At 37.6% G+C, this 23,754-nt stretch overlaps 1 protein-coding gene across 1 annotated transcript; it reads left to right on the top strand.

Annotated features, from left to right (window-relative positions):
- The first annotated feature begins 466 nt into the window (after positions 1–466).
- Positions 467–4,891, top strand: LOC133524519 (uncharacterized). The gene is made up of 2 exons (XM_061860598.1): positions 467–1,214; positions 4,159–4,891. Exons 1-2 carry the CDS (start codon positions 675–677, stop codon positions 4,756–4,758), a joined length of 1,140 nt encoding a protein of 379 aa, XP_061716582.1. The 5' UTR covers positions 467–674; the 3' UTR covers positions 4,759–4,891.
- The last annotated feature ends 18,863 nt before the right edge of the window (positions 4,892–23,754 follow it).

Raw genomic sequence — 23,754 nt, 5'->3', positions numbered from 1 at the left:
GGTTGGCTCTTTATCATTTGTCACCATGCCTGTCACGTTCTAACAAGTATTTAAGCGCGAAAGTGACGGAAATAGTGATAAGTGATAAAAGTGGAACCATGATGCCGCCGCTGTACGGATATGATGGTCGTTCTTATCTACGTGACAGCGTGATAAAATGGTGTCTGTCACTTTCTATCCCGCGGTGTTAAAAAGTGACGGTTATTTTATCACGTGGATAAAGCCATCCATAATAGACCTGCTGACTAAATATTATATTTATTTACTAACAAATACAACACAAAAAATTCAAGTCAAAATGACAAAATATACACATGATTATGTTACTACCTAATTATTATTTATTACACGTAAACAGTTTTACCAAAAACAAATAATCAATGAATTCCCTCAAAAATAAAATTGCGCATGTTTAGAAGCAATTTTCATAATTTCAGCTTTGGTGCATAGTACGTATGGTTAGCAGCGGCTGCGCCCGCGCACTCCGCGGTAGGCCTACTGTCAATAAATCAGTGTGCAAATAGCTACGGTGCGTTTCACTCGTGTCCTCATACATACCAAATTGGCGGCGATGGCTGGTACTTTTGGGTTAATTTCGGTTTTTAATCATGAAACCCAAGAGTGGAGAACCTACAAGAATCGGCTAACTCAGTGGTTCATAGCCAACGATATTAATGACGACACAGATAAAGCGCAGCGTGAAACGGCGAGCTATCTTGATAAGCGCACTCGCCGAATCTACCTACCGGCTGGCAAGTAATTTAGCATTACCGGCTACGTTAGAAGAAAAAGGATTTTCGGATGTGGTGAAGATTTTGGACGCTCATTTCACACCAAAACGCTGCGGGTACGTGGAACGCTTCCATTTTTATTCGGCCACCCAGCAAGCGGGCGAAGGTCACGTGCAGTGGGCTGCGCGTCTGAAGGGCCTCGCCGCGCACTGCGAATTTAAAAATATGGAGGACGCTATTCTCGATAGATTTGTAATGGGTATGCTCCCGGGCCGAGAGCGCGAAAAGCTATTCGCGCAAAATGTCGGGGAGCTCACGTTGTCTAAGGCGATAGATTTGGCGGAGAGTATCAGAGTTGCTCGCACCGGTGGCGCTGCCACTGGCCTAGCTGGAGCCCCGGTGGCTACGGAAGCCAGCGGTCTGTTCCAGATTGAAAAAGCATCTACGGGCTCGTCTGCATCGTCGTCTAACGTCCAGTGCTCGGTGTGTGGTAGATACAAACATAGTGCTACAAAGTGTCGTTTTAGAAATTATAAGTGTAGAAAGTGTCAAACAAAGGGCCATTTAAGTAACATGTGCAAGGCGGTGAAATATATCGAGTCGGAAGAGGTGAACGAAAGTGATGACGGTGAGTTTTTTCATATTCGTTCGGAAGGTGGGGCACCTATGGTCGAAACTATAAAGGTATACAACATTTCAATTAAGTTCCAGATAGACAGTGGGGCGGCAGTCTCGGCTATCTCAGACAAAGCTTATAAATTTTATTTTAGCGACGTGCCATTGTTACCCCCAAAGAAAAAACTATTCGGCTACACGCGACAAACATTGGATATTACGGGCGTAATTAATGTACCGATATTCTATGACGGCCGCGAAATCCATTTGGACATTTATGTAATTCCAGATGGTGGACCACCGCTCCTAGGTCGCGATTTTATTTCGAAATTCGACCTAGAGTTAGCACGAATTCCCCCCGCACCAATCAATTATTGTACGGATACAGATATGGTACAACAAACCCTATCTGACTATAAGGATATTTTTGTAGACCGCCTGGGCTGCTTTAATAAATACAAGATAAATTTAAACTTAAAAGATAACGCAAAACCGGTATTTATTAAAGCTCGTCCAATTGCATTTGCGCTTAAGAGTAAAGTGGAGAACGAAATCGATCGGTTAGTGGGCTTAGGAATTTTGGAACCAGTAGAACATTCAGAGTTTGCTTCGCCTATTGTGCCCGTGTTAAAACGTGACGGCTCCGTGCGTATCTGTGCGGACTACTCGCGCACTATCAATAAACAGCTGATCGCGGAGACCTATCCGCTACCAACGGTAGATGAGTTATTCGCGAAGTTACACGGCGGAGTTCAATTTTCGAAGTTAGACATGTCTATGGCCTACAATCAGTTTCCCATAAATGATCCCAATAATATAACATGTATAAATACCTCCCGCGGACTGTTTAAGTATAAAAGATTAATTTTTGGGTTAACAAGTTCGCCGGCTATTTTTCAACGCGCCTTAAATACGTTGTTAGCAGGATTGGACGGCGTATTATGCTTTTTGGATGACGTGTTGATAACGGGGCGCGACAAGACAGAGCACCTGCAAAGATTGAATAATGTACTTGCGAGGTTCAAGGACGCCGGCTTAACGCTGCAAAGAGACAAATGCGAATTCTTTAAAGATGAGATATCGTATATAGGTCATGTAATAAATAAACAAGGTATTTCAAAATCGCAAGAAAAGGTAGCTGCAATTAGTAAGGCACCGCGGCCTGAGAATGTAGCTCAGTTACAGTCTTTTTTAGGACTAGTTAATTATTATCGTAACTTTGTGCCTGACGCATCTAGCATTTTAAGCCCTCTATATGACCTAATAAGGAAAAACGTTAAATGGTCGTGGACGCCGATTCATCAAAATGCATTCGAGACAATTAAGCGGCAGTTGTCCTCTGATCAGGTTTTAGCGCATTTTGACCCATCAGCTAAAATAATTGTTACAGCTGATGCGTCACCAGTCGGCCTGGGATGTCTCTTATCTCAAGTAGGTACTGATGGAATTGAACGGCCCGTTTCCTTTGCATCGCGAGTCTTACGGGATGCCGAAAAAAACTATTCCCAAATTCAAAGGGAAGCAACGGGAATAATTTTTGCAATTAAAAGGTTTCATCATTATCTTTATGGTAGATCGCAGCCGTTTATTCTCCGAACAGACCACAAACCGTTACTTTCTATATTTGGACCCCAAAAAGGTATTCCGGAGGTCACGGCAAATCGTCTGCAGAGGTACGCAATTTTCTTATCGGCGTACAAATTATGTTATTGAATACGTACGGAGTCAGAATAATAGTGCCGATTATCTCTCGCGCGCACCACTTGCACTTAACAACAGCGTATCGTCGCCGGGGCGTGACGTCACAGCTCAAGAATTTGATGACCGCGCGGCGTATGTAAACTTCGTAGTAGATGGATGCTTACCTATAACAGTTGAAGATTTGCGTCGCGAAACGTTAAAGGATATTCAGCTGCACAAGGTATGTGACTTTGTTAGGAATGGTTGGCCGAAAAAGGTTAGCGATAACCACTTAAAACCATATCATTTATGCAGAAACGAATTATCAGTTGAGAACGGGTGCTTAATGAGAGGGCACAAAATCGTTATACCACTAGCGCTTAGGGAACAAGTTCTGCAGGAAGTTCATAGTTCGCATCTAGGAATAGTTAAGTGCAAATCGGAAATTCGTTCGAAATTTTGGTTTCCAGGTGTGGACCAAGCAATTGAGAGAATCATTGGCGCTTGCAACGTATGCATTCAGCTACGGCCTTCACCTCCACGGGTGACAGTAGTGCCATGGCCGTATCCTGAGTACGCGTTTCAAAGGTTGCATATCGATTTTCTCGGCCCAATAAATAATCACTCATATTTGGTTATAGTGGATGCTTACAGTAAATGGGTCGAGTGCTTCGATATGAAATCAAACACAACGACTCATAGTGTTATTGAGAAACTCTGCGAAGTGATGTCTCGATTCGGTACCCCTCAATGTATAGTCAGTGACAATGGCACGGCGTTCACGTCAGACGATTTTAAACAGTTCTGTTCGCTAAACAAAATAAAACACTTAACGAGTGCGCCGTACCAACCAGCTAGCAACGGACAAGCCGAGACGTATGTAAAAGTAATTAAAAAAGGGATAAAAGCTGTACTTATGTCAAATATTTCCAATGCTAAAATTACCTGTAAATTAATGAAGTATTTATTTGACTACAGAAATTCTATTCATACGACCACTGGTACTTCACCTGCGCAGTTGGTTTTTGGTAGAAAGTTAAAGTCCAGATTAGACTTATTGACCAATGTAAACTCACCGCCATCATCGTCCACCAACTTCGCCTCGTCGGTAAAAGATAAACAGTCCTCACAGGTTAATTATCACGGTGGCGCAGAAAGAACCGATTTTAATATCGAGGACCAGATATTATATAAGAAATACATTAATAAAAACAAATTTCAATGGGTAAGAGGAAAAATAACAAAAAAACTAGGTCAACGGTTGTATTTAATAGAAGATAAAGAAACATGTAACGTTATAAAAAAACATATCAACCAAATTGTTATATACAAAGGGCAACAAACCAATTCACCCACTACGGAATGTATGGTGCCCACTACACACATGGTGCCGAGCACACAGGAGCCAACCGTATTCCTGCCCGTGCCTGGCCCGGTCGCCTCCCAAAGCGTCAGCCAACCAGTCGTAAGGCCGACTATGCCGGCGCTTCCGGACGCACCTGAAGACTCGGACACTTTTCATCCGGCAGAGGGGGAAGAGGGTAATAATATATCCCCAGAGGGTCAGTGCTCTCAGAAATCCGAGAACGTGGATATCCAACGTGTCTACTCCGCCCCGGAGGACCAGTCATCTCAACAACCCGGGAACTCAGACCCTCAAGACACGAATGCCCTAAAACCCTTGCCACCGCGGAAAGCTAGACTTAATTTAGATTTTAAGAAATACTGTTAAGGTATTGTTAAATAAAGGTGGAGGGCTAGTACGTATGGTTAGCAGCGGCTGCGCCCGCGCACTCCGCGGTAGGCCTACTGTCAATAAATCAGTGTGCAAATAGCTACGGTGCGTTTCACTCGTGTCCTCATACATACCAGTGCATAAATTGTAAAAAGTTTTTAAAGTGAGTTTAAGATCTATATTTGTAATTTTTTTCTATCGAGCGAAAGTTAAAATACAGATTTTGAATCGATGAAGTTACTTGAGAAAGGTTTCAAGATGTTAATTAAGTTTTTGGCAAACGTAGTATGACTTAAAAAAGCGCTACGATTTTTCATAAACTCTGCTGATTGAACCTACTGCACCTTAAAACATGTTAGGTTTACCGTTACTTAGGTACAGTCAAAAGATTTATATTTTGACCCATTTCGTACATTGTCTCAGTGACAAACAACATGAAAGTTGCTAGAGACCTCATACTACGAGTATTGTTACTGTGACTATACGGTACAAAATGGATCACAAATTAAATCTTTTGACTGTACCTATTATTAGTTAACGTAGGGGACGAAATGCATTGAAACTAGTGTCCGACCTAAACATGTTTTTTTGCCGAAACCGAAACTGAAGGTTCGGTTTTGGTTCTAGTTTCGGCCGAAACCGAAACTTTTGTTGGACCGTTACCCATGAAAAAGTAAATACATATAATTATAAAGGTTGTCTGGAAGAGATCGCTTTTTAGCGATAAGACTGCCTGTTGTTTACCTCTTCTTTATGTGTTGTATTAATTGTATTGTTTCTGTATTGAGGTGTGCAATAAAGACAATTTGTATTGTATTGTATTCGCATAGGTGCTACAAAATAAACCAAGTTTAGAAAAAAAACGTAAAATAAAACCTAATAGTCGGTAGTAATGTACCTATTCTAAGTTTTATTTATTTATATTACTTATCTCATCGATAATCGGTGGGTTCCGTTTTACTACGTTTAAAAAATAAAAAGTTTCTAGACCAACTGTAATATCTTAGCCTGACTAATCTCTACTACAAAAACTTTGTAAGCTGAAATACTGTTACTTTCCTCAACTCTATTGAAACCTTTGGAAAGTAATACTGAAATTTAGTAAAGAAGGGTCTAGGCTATAGGGGATGAAGTATAAAATAAACAAGGTATTAAATGCTAATAAATTTGATTTATTGCATTAAAATTGATTGAGTATGATTCAATAATTTATGAGCTCTATATCCAATGAAGTCTGATTAGGACCCATTCGGATATACCGCCTTGATTGCTAGGGCCAAATACCTAAGTCAGGAAGCCCAATTTAACCTGTACACAAACATAACAAAATATGTCACAGATAAAGACAAATTAAAACCTCATTTAAATTAGGTATGGCGTGATAATTTAGTGGTAAATATAGACCAACATCATGATAAATAACAACCCAAGCTCTCTGAGGTGTGAGACATGTTACATGATAAAATAAAATCTGAAATATGTTCCAACAAGCACAAAACATATCCGTTCTTAAAGAAAGACGAATATAAACCATGTCAATAAAATGAAACACTATTTTAAGTGCATTGAACCAATAGGAAATTATAAAATCCTATCAAAATTATTGAATACTATTTACAAGACTACTATAATAAACCCTACCTTCTTCCTATAAAATGCCATTGTGGGATACATCAGGGGAACAAAATATTCCTACTTTAAGATAAAGAAAATTATGAAACAAGAAGTTGTAGCAAGTTCTATTAATAATATATAAGGTTTACTAATATGCTCAGATATAAATAAAGATATGTTAGCACTTATATTGTGATTGACGTATTGATAACGTATTCATAAATGTGTTATAAAGATCGACCGGGTGAAGTCTGGCTTCTCACAACTGTATTACTTTAATTAGTATACTGTAAAATAGCTGGTTGCAGTCAACTATAAGGCAACCTTTTGGATCTCATAAAATTATCATGCATACGCCGCTCTATGGACAACTCCCTAATATGTCAAGCCGCAAATCCCACGTGAAATGTTTCCATAGGTAAGTCACTTGGACCTTGCACCGTCTGCAGTACCTGAGGCATGTAGCCTAATGGAATATTACACGTAAGGTTCAGACTATCAAGTACTGAAACCGGGATAATAGTAAATAAATGACATGAGTGACCAAGAACGAAAATATACAAGACAATGATATAAGCGTTGCCCCTAATATCATGAGATCAGCCATTTTACTAAATTATCATATGCAACGTCACGCAAAATATGTAAAATAGCTGTTAATTAAATTAAAAGCCAGTTGGATTAAGATTTGATACCTTTTGATCAAATATAAGTAAAGATGTATTAGTACTTATGATAACACATTCATAAATACGCTATAAAATTAGGTAGGATCGACGGGGTGTAGTCTGGCTTCACACAACTTTATCACCTTAATATACTGTAAAATAAAATAGCTGGTTGCAGTCAACTATAAGGCAACCTTTTGAATCTCATAAAATTATCATGCATACACCGCTCTATGGACAACTCCCTAATATGTCGAGCCGCAAATCCCACGTGAAATGTTTCCATAGGTAAGTCACTTGGACCTTGCACCGTCTGCAGTACCTGAGGCATGTAGCCTAATGGAATATTACACGTAAGGTTCAGACTATCAAGTACTGAAACCGGGATAGTAGTAAATAAATGACATGAGTGACCAAGAACGAAAATATACAAGACAATGATATAAGCGTTGCCCCTAATATCATGAGATCAGCCATTTTACTAAATTATCATATGCGACATCTCGCAAAGAGTACAACTGTTAATTAAATTACAAGCCAGTCGGTTTAGGATTTGATACCTTTAGTCATAACTGGGATCAATCAAATGCAACGACAATCCCAAATATAACTAAAAACCGCATTGTTAAAACAGCCACTTATAAAACCACTGTGACAGGTTTCAACAACTACAATTGATTAGTAAATATATATAATATCCTCTCAATTGGACATAATCCAAAATGTAATAACCACATTCTAGTCATATGATTTGATTCAATATGACAAATAAATTAGGGCAGGTATAATACATTGGCAAATACAGATCAAACTATATACCAAATGATCAAAATATATACACCCACAATAACATTTCAACATACGTAATATACTTAGGTATGTACCTATAAAACGGAATCATGATCATAAAATAAGTATCAAATAGGCACCAGTTATCTACCTACAAATAAGTAAGCAGTTAGGAATCGTGAATATTATTTAAACCGCTTGTATACTCCTATCATAACTAGACTATGAAATTAAAACCTTTTGTATAATTTATTGAAAGGTTACGTCACCGCTAGGTATTAAGATCTGCTTGATGGGGCTTCGATGCTCTCACATCATGATGAGAAGACAAGGCAAGGCAGGATCAATTCTCGTTCCACGCAAATGGACGGCGCACTGGATACAATGTGCAGGCGTGAGATACAGATGCGGCATAGTGCAGCCAGCCTCTTCATGTAGAAGGTAGGTCTTGCATCTGGGCGCCCGTGGCAGTGGGGTTGATCAGGTACCGACGAGGATGCTCGGAGACACCGAGAGACTCGAAAGCCGCTGATGGAACAAGACTCGCTCCGCAACCACCGTGAACCGGAAATTGAGACAAAAATAGTGCTTAATATTCTAATCGAGTTAAACATTTACGCCCTACGGAATATATGAAGCTAAGTATCTATATGAATAAAGACAACTAGGCATTCAAAGGAAGAATCATTTCAATTATGATAATCAAACTATAATAGTGGAAGTCAAAGGATCTAAACTTAGTGACGTACAGAATATCTATAACAGTAGCCACAGTAATTAAGCTACTGTAAGAAGTCATTGAATAAAACCTATAATGTATTGCGACATAATATTACGTCATTAGCCATTTGTATAACATTCTAAATAAATAAGTATTTTGTAAAACTTATTCACCAAACAATTATATCAATCTAGTTTATGAACTTGGTTGCTAATTAAACAAACGTGGCCGTATACCTATATACGCGCGCACAAATAATTACACAACCAATTATTTTTGTAGTATTGTAAAAGGTGAATTATGTATTACATCATAATTAATACACTCAATCTATCAACCTACATTTTCAATCAAAGTGCTGTAATTCACTAACACTGAAACATGAAAGTATGTGATATATAGATATGTCAGGTCAAGGTTGAGATAACATATAAATCAGAATCAACCCACCGTGTCTACTAGCTTGCACCGGCTTACGAAGTAGTTTATTGTGTTTAATCGATTATTCAATAAACATTACTTTAGAATTTATATCGGCACCATGCCAAAGGGGCCAAATTTTTTAGACATATTTTAATTTTATTTAGTATTAGTTTTTAGTTTTAATTTAGTTTTATTTAATAGATAAGTTAGTTTATTTTTATAATGCCCAATTAAATGTATTTTGTTCTTAAATCATGGGTCAATATAAATAAGAATTTATATTGAAAAATATATTATAAACAAATATTGTACTATGCAATATTATCATGAGTAAACTACCTGCTAGTTCAGTCATTCACCGCCAGATGTCACCGGATGCCACTGTCACATTACAAGTGCGAATATTATGCGCGAAATTCACTCCAAACAAATTCAATAATTTCTAAGAGAGTAAATAAATAAATGTAGATGTCAGTCTGTTACAAACTGTCGACTAACTCAGATGCTTGCTACTTTCAGAATGAAATCGCCTGCAGATCTTTATTCCTTCAGCAGGGCAATTTAATTAAATCTACCTGGAGCGTTTATATTCCCCACATCAGTTAGACCGTAACCCTTTTACAGTACCTTCTCTCGAAGCACTCTCTCGTTTCTTCAAACCCTCATAACTTGGGTTTGGATTATACCAGATAAATAAAATTGGGTACTTGATACATGTTGAATATTATAACAAAATTTAGTTAAATGGATAGGAAATGAGCCATCCATTATAAAAAAGTGGAATTTAAAAAAAAAGTGGTGAATGACTGAACTAGCAGGTAGTTTACTCATGATAATATTGCATAGTACAATATTTGTTTATAATATATTTTTCAATATAAATTCTTAAGTAATATTTATTGAATAATCGATTAAACACAATAAACTACTTCGTAAGCTTTTAATTTATTTATGTTATCTGTAGAGATGCCATCTGTTGTAAGGCAGATCAATCTAAATACGCGGGAATAAAAGTGACCAATCATAGACGAGGATAGTAAATATTATCCAATCAAAACTCTGCATTCTGGTTGGGCTTAGGAGTAGGATTAACATGGCGGTTGAGGGGTTCTCATGGGGGAACGAGGTTATTTAAGAAACTGCAAAGTGGATTCGAGGTCTTTTGCCTTCAGCAGAGCGTTGAGACAAGAAGGAATCCTGTGAGTGTTAGGTTGTAAGGAAAACCATGTGTCTAAGCTTGTTTGCAGATACGTCTATTAGCGGCCATCTTCAGGAGATAGGAAAAGAACAGCGACTGCAATGGGCGACGCGCGGGTCGTATTGACTTGAACTTGAACCATGGTTGTGAAGAACTGTGTGAGCCTACCACGGGCAGCTGCCGAAAGGGCTACATTTCACGAGCATCGGGTCTTAAAGGTTCGTAATTTGTCACTGTGAGTGGCAAATCATAAGAAAACCGTGTATTAGAACTTGTTCGCAGATACGAGTATAAGCTGCCACCTTCGTTGGAAGCTTAGCGTGTGGATACGGCCAACATGGGCGGGAAGCTGTAGGAGCTTCATCCGGACCATGGGCGTGTTGAAAAACACAAAACCATCATGGGTCCGCTGCCAAACAACTACGTGTTACGGTGCGGTAATTTCATATACCTACTTAATTATTTGCATATCATTTTATATCTTGAGGAAACCTAAAATACATATTTCGTTCATTCATTTGTAGGCTTGGTTGATACCGATGAGTTGCCTATAAATAAAATCATTATTTCTATATATGAATAGCGGGTAGGTTGAATAGATCGCGTTGGGTACCCTTCATTGTGGAACGAGATGACAATTATTGTGCTCTGTGAATGCAAGTCGGATTCTTGTACGAGAGTGTTATTTTAACTACGACGGCAAAATGGATTGAGATATTTAATTTCATTTGTTCAGTGAATTCCTAAATCATGTATATGCTTTTTAAATATAATCAATTTTGAAGATAGGTAAATCAGTGTTCGTGTGTGATATGATTATAGGGTAGGTAGATACATTCAATTACTACTTACTACTTGATTTGAGTTGTGAAATCATTAGCAACTAAATGAATGTGTGTTTAGTAGTAAACGAGCGCGTTTATTATTGTGGATTAACCGTTTACGAAAAGAAGTGGAACGTATGTATTTTCCATGTTTTAATTTAATTGCAAGGGTGGAATGTGTCTCGATTTAGATATAGATGGCATAAGTAGATGTGTTCAATTAGGTTGATAAGTAACTTTAGTTGTGTTACACTCGGCGGTCATTTCTTTATCGTTTTATGTAGGTTTAGCCGTCAATATCGGTCATTATTACCATATATAGTATAACACGTAAAGTCAACGAACGGTGTAGGTAATTTAATTCATGAAATGTTTTAACATATATTTAAAATTATTTATTTCTGAATTCTCGGTTCATGTACGAGGAATATCGACCCCTGTCAGCGGATCCTAAGGGCGCCTGCTTCATGTCTCGCCATCAATTCCTGGGGTGTTCTGCCTTCGAAAGCTTCAACGCTTCAAATCAAGATGCGGACCTCGCAGATGTGGGCGAAGGTGAAGATTCACTCCGGTGCAAGCTAGTAGACACGGTGCGTTGGTTCTGAGTTATATGTTATCTCAATCTTGACCTGACATATCTATATATCACATACTTTCTTGTTTCAGTGTTAGTGAATTACAGCACTTTGATTGAAAATGTAGGTTGATAGGTTGAGTGTATTAATTATGTTGTAATACATAATTCACCTTTTACAATACTGGCTGACGACCGCCCTCCCGCTTCAGGCAGTCCGCAGCTGTTACTTCGCCAGCATACAGTCCATCGTTCAATACGGGCTTGAGCTATGGGGCCGTGCAGCCGATTGGCAGCGTGTCTTTCGACTTCAAAAACGAGCTGTAAGGGCTATTGCTCGAGTTCCATGGCACGAGTCTGCAAGGCCACATTTCACTGCCCTGGGGATTATCACGCTGCCGGGCCTCTTGATACTGCAAACAGCCTTATACACGCGAGAGAATTTAGATAAATACCCCAGGCGGGGTGACAAAAGCGACCGTATTACACGATACGGACACAAACTAGCTGCAGTGCCCCGTAGCCTAGCAAAGTCGGCAAAAACTATACATGTCATGGGCCCCTCTGTGTATAATAATCTACCATCAGGAATAACAGACGCACCTAGTTTGTTAATCTTCAAAAATAAACTGAAAACTTGGCTTGTTGAGCGGTCGTTCTATAATATAGAAGAATTTCTGACTGCGAAATGTTGATGAAAATAATAACAATAATACCTACGCAAGTACCTAATGTATTTTAATTAATATGTTGTAATTTCAATTCCTTTTTTTTATGTTATTTGTACTAGTTATGTAAGTTGACATGTAATCACCTATTACCAATAAATAATGAGTATGAGTATGAGTATGAGTATGAGTACTACAAAAATAATTGGTTGTGTAATTATTTGTGCGCGCGTATATAGGTATACGGCCACGGTTGTTTAACTAGCAACCAAGTTCATAAACTAGATTGATATAATTGTTTGGTGAATAAGTTTTACAAAATACTTATTTATTTAGAATGTTATACAAATGGCTAATGACGTAATATTATGTCGCAATACATTATAGGTTTTATTCAATGACTTCTTACAGTAGCTTAATTACTGTGGCTACTGTTATAGATATTCTGTACGTCACTAAGTTTAGATCCTTTGACTTCCACTATTATAGTTTGATTATCATAATTGAAATGATTCTTCCTTTGAATGCCTAGTTGTCTTTATTCATATAGATACTTAGCTTCATATATTCCGTAGGGCGTAAATGTTTAACTCGATTAGAATATTAAGCACTATTTTTGTCTCAATTTCCGGTTCACGGTGGTTGCGGAGCGAGTCTTGTTCCATCAGCGGCTTTCGAGTGTCTCGGTGTCTCCGAGCATCCTCGTCGGTACCTGATCAACCCCACTGCCACGGGCGCCCAGATGCAAGACCTACCTTCTACATGAAGAGGCTGGCTGCACTACGCCGCATCTGTATCTCACGCCTGCACATTGTATCCAGTGCGCCGTCCATTTGCGTGGAACGAGAATTGATCCTGCCTTGCCTTGTCTTCTCATCATGATGTGAGAGCATCGAAGCCCCATCAAGCAGATCTTAATACCTAGCGGTGACGTAACCTTTCAATAAATTATACAAAAGGTTTTAATTTCACAGTCTAGTTATGATAGGAGTATACAAGCGGTTTAAATAATATTCACGATTCCTAACTGCTTACTTATTTGTAGGTAGATAACTGGTGCCTATTTGATACTTATTTTATGATCATGATTCCGTTTTATAGGTACATACCTAAGTATATTACGTATGTTGAAATGTTATTGCGGACATCGACTTAAAGTTGGGGGCCTTTAGTGACACATTGCTTGCAATTTTTGATAAACACGCTCCGCTGAAGCCGATGCGGGTGAGGCATTTCCCAGCACCATGGCTTACACCAGATATCAAGTCACTCATGGCCAGGAGGAACAGAGCCCGGCTCAAGTATAGGGCAGCTCCTTCAGTGGAAAACCATCTCAGCTACATCAGTTTGCGAAACCGCTGCAACAAATCTTGCAGGGACGCTAGGCGCCGTTATATTCATAAATCCATTGATGAATGCCCCCCTTTCAAATTATGGAAGTTCTTGAGATCACTTGGAGTGGGCAAAGTTCCTCAGTGTTCCTCAGGCACTCTTGACCTGGACTCAATCAATCGGCATTTTAGCACATCCCCGGTGACATTAGATCCTTCCGTCAAGCATGCAACATTATCTTCTCTTGCCAATAACCTTCGCACTGACTGTGACTCTACTTTTACTCTTGACAATATTTCTCCACAAGAGGTTGTTACAATCTTAAAAAATATTAAAACGAAGGCTGTCGGTGAGGATCACCTTAGTCTGGATATGCTTATGCTCGTGGCGGATATAATTGCCCCTATCTTATCCGAAATTATAAATTTCTCCTTTTCCTCTGGTACATTCCCTGCTATGTGGAAACTTGCTCATGTTATCCCTCTTCCTAAAACTTCTAATCCCACATCCTTTTCTCAATATCGACCCATCTCCATTCTCCCAGTTTTGTCTAAAATTATCGAACATTTTGTTAATCGTCGCCTCCTTTCACATCTCCACAAGCATAATTTGTTGAATCGGTTTCAGTCAGGTTTCCGCCCCGGGCATAGCACTGTCACGGCTTTGGTGAAGGTCACTGATGACATTCGTTTTAATATTGAGAATAAAAAGCTCACGGTCCTGGTACTTTTAGACTTCAGTAGTACCTTTGATACGGTGGATTTTGATATTCTCCTTCATATCCTTCGTACGTTAAATGTTTCTCCTGCAGCTTTGTCTTGGTTCCGTAACTATCTCTTTGGGAGGCGCCAGCGTGTCAAGGTTGACGACAAGGTCTCGGAGTGGTGTGACCTTTCTGCTGGTGTCCCCCAAGGAGGGATACTCTCTCCTCTCCTTTTCTCGATCTTCATTAATGGCATTACTGAGTCCTTAAATTGTAACTTCCACCTTTACGCGGATGATTTACAGATTTACGCAGCGGCTAGCATTGATGATTTTTCATCTTTAGTTGATAAAATAAATGGCGACCTTGAGTCAATTCGTTGCTGGGCGAATAAGTTTGGTTTGAAAGTTAATACAAAAAAATCGCAAGCAATTGTCATTGGTGGTCCTTATTTTGTGTCCAAATTGTCAGAGATGGTGGTACCCAAAGTGCGTTTTGACGGAACAATTATCCCTTTTTCTTCTACAGTTAAGAACTTGGGTATCATCATTGATCAAACCTTGTCCTGGTCAGCTCATGTTTCTGACATTAGCAATAAACTTTTTGCGTCTCTCCACTCACTAAGGCGTCTTCAAAATTTCCTTCCTCTTCAAACCAAAATAACTCTCGCATGTTCACTTTTACTCCCGTTGTTAGATTACGCTGATACTGCTTTCTTGGACCTTAGTGAGGAGTTACTGGACAAACTCGAGCGATTGCAAAATATTTGTATTCGATACATTTTCGGTCTACGTAAGTTTGATCATGTATCCCAGTTTCGATCTCAGCTTGGCTGGCTTCCGATTCGTCGTCGACGAGATGTGCATGTCCTATCATTGCTTTTCAATGTTCTATTTAATCCTGCTTCGCCACCTTACCTTTCCGAAAGGTTTAGTTATTTAGCTGCTGGTAGTGGTCATCGCCTTCGATCAAGCACCAATCTTTTACTCACGATTCCTTCCAATACGACGCGCACATACAAGAAATCCTTTACTGTCCATGCCGTCAAGTTATGGAACGAGATTCCGGTGTCCGTGAGGCAATCCCAATCTGTAGCATCACTCAAGGAGAAGCTTAAAAAATTGTGGCTTTCCGATACTTTGGTTACGACTTCCTAGTTCCATTGAGTACTTCTACTTTTTAATTTCCTTTACTTTTCTGGTTCGAATTCATATTTATTTATATTATATATTGAATATTTATTTATTTTTATTTATATATATATATGTATGCATTATTTTATGGTTATTTTTCTATCTATGTATATTTGTATCAATGTGTATTCAAAACGTGCATTTCATTAATTTCAGTGATTGTACACTTTTGTTTGTGTTTGTCATTCATTCACCGTTACTTCTGTTTTACTCATTTCCTCAAAGGTTAACTGGAAGAGATCCCATACAGGGATAAGTTCGCCTTTGTTGTATTTAATTTACTCTGTAACTGTGTTTTTCGTGTTTTTATTTCTATGTACAATAAAGTATATACATACATACATACATATTGTGGGTGTATATATTTTGATCATTTGGTATATAGTTTGATCTGTATTTGCCAATGTATTATACCTGCCCTAATTTATTTGTCATATTGAATCAAATCATATGACTAGGATGTGGTTATTACATTTTGGATTATGTCCAATTGAGAGGATATTATATATATTTACTAATCAATTGTAGTTGTTGAAACCTGTCACAGTGGTTTTATAAGTGGCTGTTTTAACAATGCGGTTTTTAGTAATATTTGGGATTGTCGTTGCATTTGATTGATCCCAGTTATGACTAAAGGTATCAAATCCTAAACCGACTGGCTTGTAATTTAATTAACAGTTGTACTCTTTGCGAGATGTCGCATATGATAATTTAGTAAAATGGCTGATCTCATGATATTAGGGGCAACGCTTATATCATTGTCTTGTATATTTTCGTTCTTGGTCACTCATGTCATTTATTTACTATTATCCCGGTTTCAGTACTTGATAGTCTGAACCTTACGTGTAATATTCCATTAGGCTACATGCCTCAGGTACTGCAGACGGTGCAAGGTCCAAGTGACTTACCTATGGAAACATTTCACGTGGGATTTGCGGCTCGACATATTAGGGAGTTGTCCATAGAGCGGTGTATGCATGATAATTTTATGAGATTCAAAAGGTTGCCTTATAGTTGACTGCAACCAGCTATTTTATTTTACAGTATATTAATTATTAAGGTGATAAAGTTGTGTGAAGCCAGACTACACCCCGTCGATCCTACCTAATTTTATAGCGTATTTATGAATGTGTTATCATAAGTACTAATACATCTTTACTTATATTTGATCAAAAGGTATCAAATCTTAATCCAACTGGCTTTTAATTTAATTAACAGTCTTACTCTTTGCGTGACGTTGCATATGATAATTTAGTAAAATGGCTGATCTCATGATATTAGGGGCAACGCTTATATCATTGTCTTGTATATTTTCGTTCTTGGTCACTCATGTCATTTATTTACTATTATCCCGGTTTCAGTACTTGATAGTCTGAACCTTACGTGTAATATTCCATTAGGCTACATGCCTCAGGTACTGCAGACGGTGCAAGGTCCAAGTGACTTACCTATGGAAATATTTCACGTGGGATTTGCGGCTTGACATATTAGGGAGTTGTCCATAGAGCGGTGTATGCATGATAATTTTATGAGATCCAAAAGGTTGCCTTATAGTTGACTGCAACCAGCTATTTTACAGTATACTAATTAAAGTAATACAGTTGTGAGAAGCCAGACTTCACCCGGTCGATCTTTATAACACATTTATGAATACGTTATCAATACGTCAATCACAACATAAGCGCTAACATATCTTTATTTATATCTGAGCATATTAGTAAACCTTATATATTATTAATAGAACTTGCTACAACTTCTTGTTTCATAATTTTCTTTATCTTAAAGTAGGAATATTTTGATCTCCTGATGTATCCCAATGGCATTTTATAGGAAGAAGGTAGGGTTTATTATAATAGTCTTGTAAATAGTATTCAATAATTTTGATAGGATTTTATAATTTCCTATTGGTTCAATGCACTTAAAATAGTGTTTCATTTTATTGACATGGTTTATATTCGTCTTTCTTTAAGAACGGATATGTTTTGTGCTTGTTGGAACATATTTCAGATTTTATTTTATCATGTAACATGTCTCACACCTCAGAGAGCTTGGGTTGTTATTTATCATGATGTTGGTCTATATTTACCACTAAATGATCACGCCATACCTAATTTAAATGAGGTTTTAATTTGTCTTTATCTGTGACATATTTTGTTATGTTTGTGTACAGGTTAAATTGGGCAGTCAGGTTTTTGTTCCGTCTTGTTTTCCTGACTTAGGTATTTGGCCCTAGCAATCAAGGCGGTATATCCGAATGGGTCCTAATCAGACTTCATTGGATATAGAGCTCATAAATTATTGAATCATACTCAATCAATTTTAATGCAATAAATCAAATTTATTAGCATTTAATACCTTGTTTATTTTATACTTCATCCCCTATAGCCTAGACCCTTATTTACTAAATTTCAGTATTACTTTCCAAAGGTTTCAATAGAGTTGAGGAAAGTAACAGTATTTCAGCTTACAAAGCTTTTGTAGTAGAGTTTAGTAAGGAGTAAATTACAAGTTGTATTGTGTTGTTTGAAAAAAAAAATATATAAATATCATCAGAATCTACCTGGAGCGTTTACATTCCCCACCTCAGATAGACCGTATCTCTTTTACGTTTGACTCGTCTTGGCAGGGGCACTACCGTGCTCCAGATTCTGGTTTTTAAGAAAAATATTTAAATTATTATTCTCAATTTCTTAAGGAAACCTTCAAGAGCAAAATGATCTTTAATGTCAAATTTCGATGAAAATGTGATGTTTATAATGACACTTTGTTATATTCTTTGTGCAAATTTATCTTAGATGAACTAAATCGAAGATACATTTGCACAAAGAATAGAACAAAGTGTCATTATAAACATCACATTTTCATCGAAATTTGTCATTAAAGATCATTTTGCTCTTGAAGGTTTCCTTAAGAAATTGAGAATAATAATTTAAATATTTTTCTAAATCGATAAAACGTTATTTTTCTAAGTCCGCAGCAAGCTAGGCCGAATTTCACCTTCTACATTTTTCACAATTTTCACAAACGGAGTTTCGTTCTCATTTTAAAACTACGTGTTCGATTGTAATGAAACTTGCACATACAATGACATGGGGGGTATATCTATTCATGTAATTAGTTTATATAGCTCCAGCTTGTAAAACCAACGAAATAGAGCAAAAACCGTTTGACTAACAAACGGTTACCTCGACATCAAAAAAACCTTGTAGCTTTTCACCTATTCGTGTTTCGCCGTGATAGCGTATTTTGTTGTAGCGTGTAATATCGGTGGTATATAAAAAATTTGAAAAACTTAAATCTATATTTTCTAGGTCTGTGATTGCTCTCTTCAGTCACTAGGGTTGGCTATCTCTGACCTGATTAAAATAAATGGTTCCCGGAGGGGCAATAGCGGCTTATCAAAAGCATCCCAATCTTTTCCTGTAATTTGCCAAAATCCCGCTGGATGGCTTTGGTTGGAGGTACTTTATTTCACGTGGATTTGATTCAAGTGGTGTAATTCCAATTGCTTGTAGAATGTCACCAAGTTGATCGCTCGAAGAACTAAGGCTACGTTTCCATTGGAGATGTGCGAGGTAGTTAAGTGGTGCGAGGATGCGTTATGAATGTGTCCACCAAAGATGTTCGAGGTAGCTGAGGACCTACCACGAACACCGAAGTTCGAAGGCGTAATTAGAGTGACAGAGACTGTTGCTCGAAATTTACAAACTTTGATTTTCGCAGTAGGCCCTCTGAGCAGTGCGAATATGTACCGGGCTCTTTGGAAAATAAATGAGCGGGGTGCGGTGAGGCGGGAGCGAAGCTTTTTAATGTATTGCCTAAGTCAGACACAGACTTTATCATTATCAGGAAAACGTGGCTCTCGCTCGCGTAACCTATAAGAACAGGAAAACAACAGTTACCGAGGCTTGGATTGCAAGGAATTTCATTATTGCCGGTCTGATGAATGGCCAGCAGCGGGACGGCTATTCTACGGCTTTATAAAGGGAGATAATAAAATTGCAATTTTATTAAAGTTTTCCCATACTTCGTAAGTATACTTCTAAAGTACATTTTTTTATCGTGACGTGCCTACCCAATAATACTTTTTTAAACAATAAATTCCTCATATTTTTTAACGATCTTGTGAGGCAGAAAGACGATTATACAGAGTTTTTTATACTAGATAATTAAGGATGACTCACGATAGACAGGGCCGGGGCCGAGCCGGAGCGTCCGACACGTTATTTTCTATGACGGCTGATCGGTGATCACGTGGTGCTTGCCATAGACAACGAAGCGCCGGAAGCTCCAGCCAAGTCCCGACTTGGTCTAGCGTGAGTCATCCTTTACTCAACGGCCGTAAGTCACGTAAATATAAGTTATATTCAAAAGCACTCATATGTAGGTGAATAAATATTTTCACCATACCGTGGTTCTATATATTCTTCAAATTTTAAGAGAAAGATGCATTTTATCCACAAGAGTGGCAAAAGTCTTGTTTCTTAATTTGCTCGGGTATCAATATTAGCACGAGGACTTAAACAACAACTTTTCCCCCTTGTAAAACAAATAGCCATTACTTTAGTATTTTCCTTTTTTTATTTTAATTGAGAAACGATTTGAAATAAAAGTAAATAAATAAAATATAAAATAAAAATTTAACTATTTTTATATTCATTATTTCGATTAATTTTAATTTTACTATGAATCGTGATTTCATTATTGAAAGTATTATATCAATATTATTGATTATTTATTATTCATATTAGGTTTTGATTTGATTTTAATGTACTTACTAACCCCTAGCTATAACGATGGTCTAACAATGTTTTATGGAATTTTGAAGGTGCTGAAAAAGTGTCAGTGCAGTAGTCAGTGTCAGTGATTGCATCACGAGCGACAAAATAATTGCATTAGCGTAGCACCAATACTCGTGTGAGATGCGGTGATCGGAGTAGCAATGTGTCAAAGACAATTTTCAAAAATTGCTAAGTTCTCGTGAAATATTCACTGTATTTTTTTTGCACGTTTATTGCCAAACCTTATTACAGTTAGTTTCAATTTCTTTGACATATGAAATAAATGCCAATAATGAGGTACGTAAATGTTAAATGCAACATGACCCGATTGGAAGATTGGAACCTACGTCAAATATTAGGTCTAGATACGATATGGATCGGATATCTCAGTGTCAAAAGTAACGTTTTTGTTTGAAGTAACGTCACGTTCGACAGTGAATCGTACGTATCGTACGTATTGAAAGTAATGTTTTTGTTCATTGTGATTGACATCTGTATTTCATTTTATAGATTGTAATGTGGTAAAAGTTTATACTCAGTCATGTTTTTTTTTAATACACATGTATTTTACTTTCCTCCTATTCGAAATGAAAAGTGAGTGTTTAACTTAGTTGAAAGGCATCATTTCATCCCTTTTGGTTAATATTCTACTATTGCTGTACTTTACCCAAAATGTTGTTCGTTTCATGTTCAGACTTTGAATATTAGCATAATCTGCTCTGTTCTACATTGCACCGACACGGTTGGCTGGTCAGACAATAAGTCCCTCGAGTCTCGACGCGGCATTCCGACTTTAATTACTTGCAAATAGTGCCTCTCTCACATCCGTATATGTATTTATAATATACATATACAGTATGTATCTGAAGGTAAAGCAATTACTCAAACTCGTTAACATTTAGGTCATACTGAGCAACTTTTACTGTATGACTCACCCATACGAAATTTCAACATCAGACCAGCAAAATGTATGAAACAGAGATTTTTTTTCGCGATTTCAGGAGGTCCTATAGTAAAAGTTACTCAGTATATGAACTTAACATTAACGGGTTTAAATAATTGCTTTACGTTCAGATAAATACTGTATATGTATATACTAGTGTCTAATGAAAGAAGCTTATAAAATAATGAAATTTTGAAAGACCCGGGGCTTAGATACCTTAATATCCGTTGCTAGAAATTGTATTAAAAAGAATTTAAGGCGAGTACTAGTTTTCCGAACAAAACTTCTACATGGTCTAATTTGTTTCTATAACGATTTTAACAACGAAAACGTAAATATATGTTACGTAAACGTTAATGCCAAGTTTCAGGTAACTTAAGGATGCCATTTTAAAATGATGATGATTGTTGCGGCGGGTTCGTGTGACTCTCTAGTTGAGATGTATGACCCATATAATGCACTGCATTATTCGCTTGCCTTTATCCCATTCATTTGGGGTCAGTGCATCATGTCTTTTTCTTCCATACCTCTCTCTCGACCGTCATCTCATCATTCACTTCTTCATCTCTCACCCAGTCCATCCACCTTCTCCTTGGTTTTCCTCTCCCGTTACTTCCCTCCACATTCATCCATAATACTTTTCTCGTCACATGACTATCATCGCGCTAGGCGATTCGCTCTTACTTTTTCTACTACAGGTGCAAATTTCCGGCTTCCTCTTATAATGCACTTCGAGTACGCAAATTCAAAATTGCTATATAAGCGCATTAACATGCATGCGAATATAATGGCATATCAAGATCATATAGTTAAAGTTTAAATGCCACCGGGTGAGACTAATTTAATTGAGCATAGCAAAACTGTTGTTTAATGACGGAAGCCATTAAGCTTTCGCCGTTCGAGTCGTTAGTGATTACATTTAAATATATTTAGTATTTTCTTCTAGAAAGCTAAAATAATAACTGGAAATCTATAAAATTTTAATTGGCTTTGATACGATGTTGACGAACGTTTGGGTGTTGGAAACTGTGCCTACCATTGGCATAAATGTGGTGTGACTCCCCTCAGTGCGTATGTGGTGACTGGTGACCCTGAGCAGACGGTTAAACACACACACAACCGCAAATGCTCTCTTTAAAAATTTTCGTAAATAACTTTGAGGTGATACAAAGAGACTCATTAACATTACCCGTGAATTGACATAATTTTCAAAAACATTTTAGCAAGTTAAACAGCTGCGTAAATATTTGTACGTACTCATAGCTGCCACTTATGGAGGAAGTTTACGTATAATATTTAAATAATTAACAGAAGAGCGTTTTCGTAATATACATTAAAATGTCAAGTTGAATAAGTACTTTTATAAGTAGAATAACATTTTATAGCCACAATAAACTAATTCTTCTATTTATTTATTTATTCTAGAAAAGTAACGTTAGGTCCCAGCGCTCACAAGTTTTTTGGAGAATTCGCGATACGTCTCGTTGACGTAACTGGTGACCGTAGAGCTGGCGGCTTCCTCGCACAACGTATCAGTATTACGATACAACGAGGAAATGCCGCCAGCATCCTTGGCACACTGCCTCAAGAGCCTATTTTAGATATAAGCTAGTTAGAGTAATCCTCTGTATATATCCATTATGTGTATTGTTATTGTAACTAAAATCATAATATACTTATAAATAAATATATAGGAATTAGTCTCAGATACGTCTCTTTAGAACATATCTACTGTAGATCTAGCTTAGTCTAATTCTCTCCATACATAGATTGATTTCCCCGTCAGATACAACTTCAGGTAGGTAGATATTACGTAAACATCTGTATGCTCATCCCTAGGAATTAATTCATTACGTAGTCTGTTATTAGCCAGGAGTTATTTTTTTAGTACCGAAACCGTAAACTCAGTTTACTATAGTCCTATATTATTATAATTATGCTTAACTCTGTCGCGTCTTTCTGTAGATATCACAAATGAACTGCAACTTACACACGGGATACATTCAGTTGGGACCGATTGTAACCTGTTTCAAATAAAAAAGAATTTCGCAAATAAATGCAACTTATAAAAAAACCGGACAAGTGCGAGTCGGATTCGTCCATTCTGTACTTTTTAGCATTTGTTGTTATAGCGGCAACAGAAATACATCATCTGTAAAAATTTCAACTGTCTACGGTTCATGAGATACAGCCTGGTGACCGACGTACAGACAGACAGACGGACGGTTTTACCCTTTGGGTACGGAACCCAAAAAAATAATGCAAGCGACTTGAGAACATCCTCTATATGATGTCAGTTAAAAAACTAAAAGCGGCCAAGTGGGAGTCGGACTCGCCCATGAAGGGTTCCGTACCATTTATGACGTATTACACTACTTACTAATAGATCTCATTCAAACCAATTATCGGTGGAACTTTTGCATGGTAATGTACATCATATATTTTTTTTAGTTTTATCATTCTGTTATTGTAGAAGTTACAGTTAGGGGGGGGGGGGGGGGGCACATTTACCAATTTGGTAGTGTCTCTCGCGCAAACTATTCAGTTTAGAAAAAAAACATA

The sequence above is a fragment of the Cydia pomonella genome, chromosome 13 (genome assembly GCF_033807575.1).
Source record: "Cydia pomonella isolate Wapato2018A chromosome 13, ilCydPomo1, whole genome shotgun sequence".
Lineage (NCBI taxonomy): Eukaryota > Metazoa > Arthropoda > Insecta > Lepidoptera > Tortricidae > Cydia > Cydia pomonella.
This window is presented reverse-complemented; position numbering and strand designations above follow the sequence as displayed.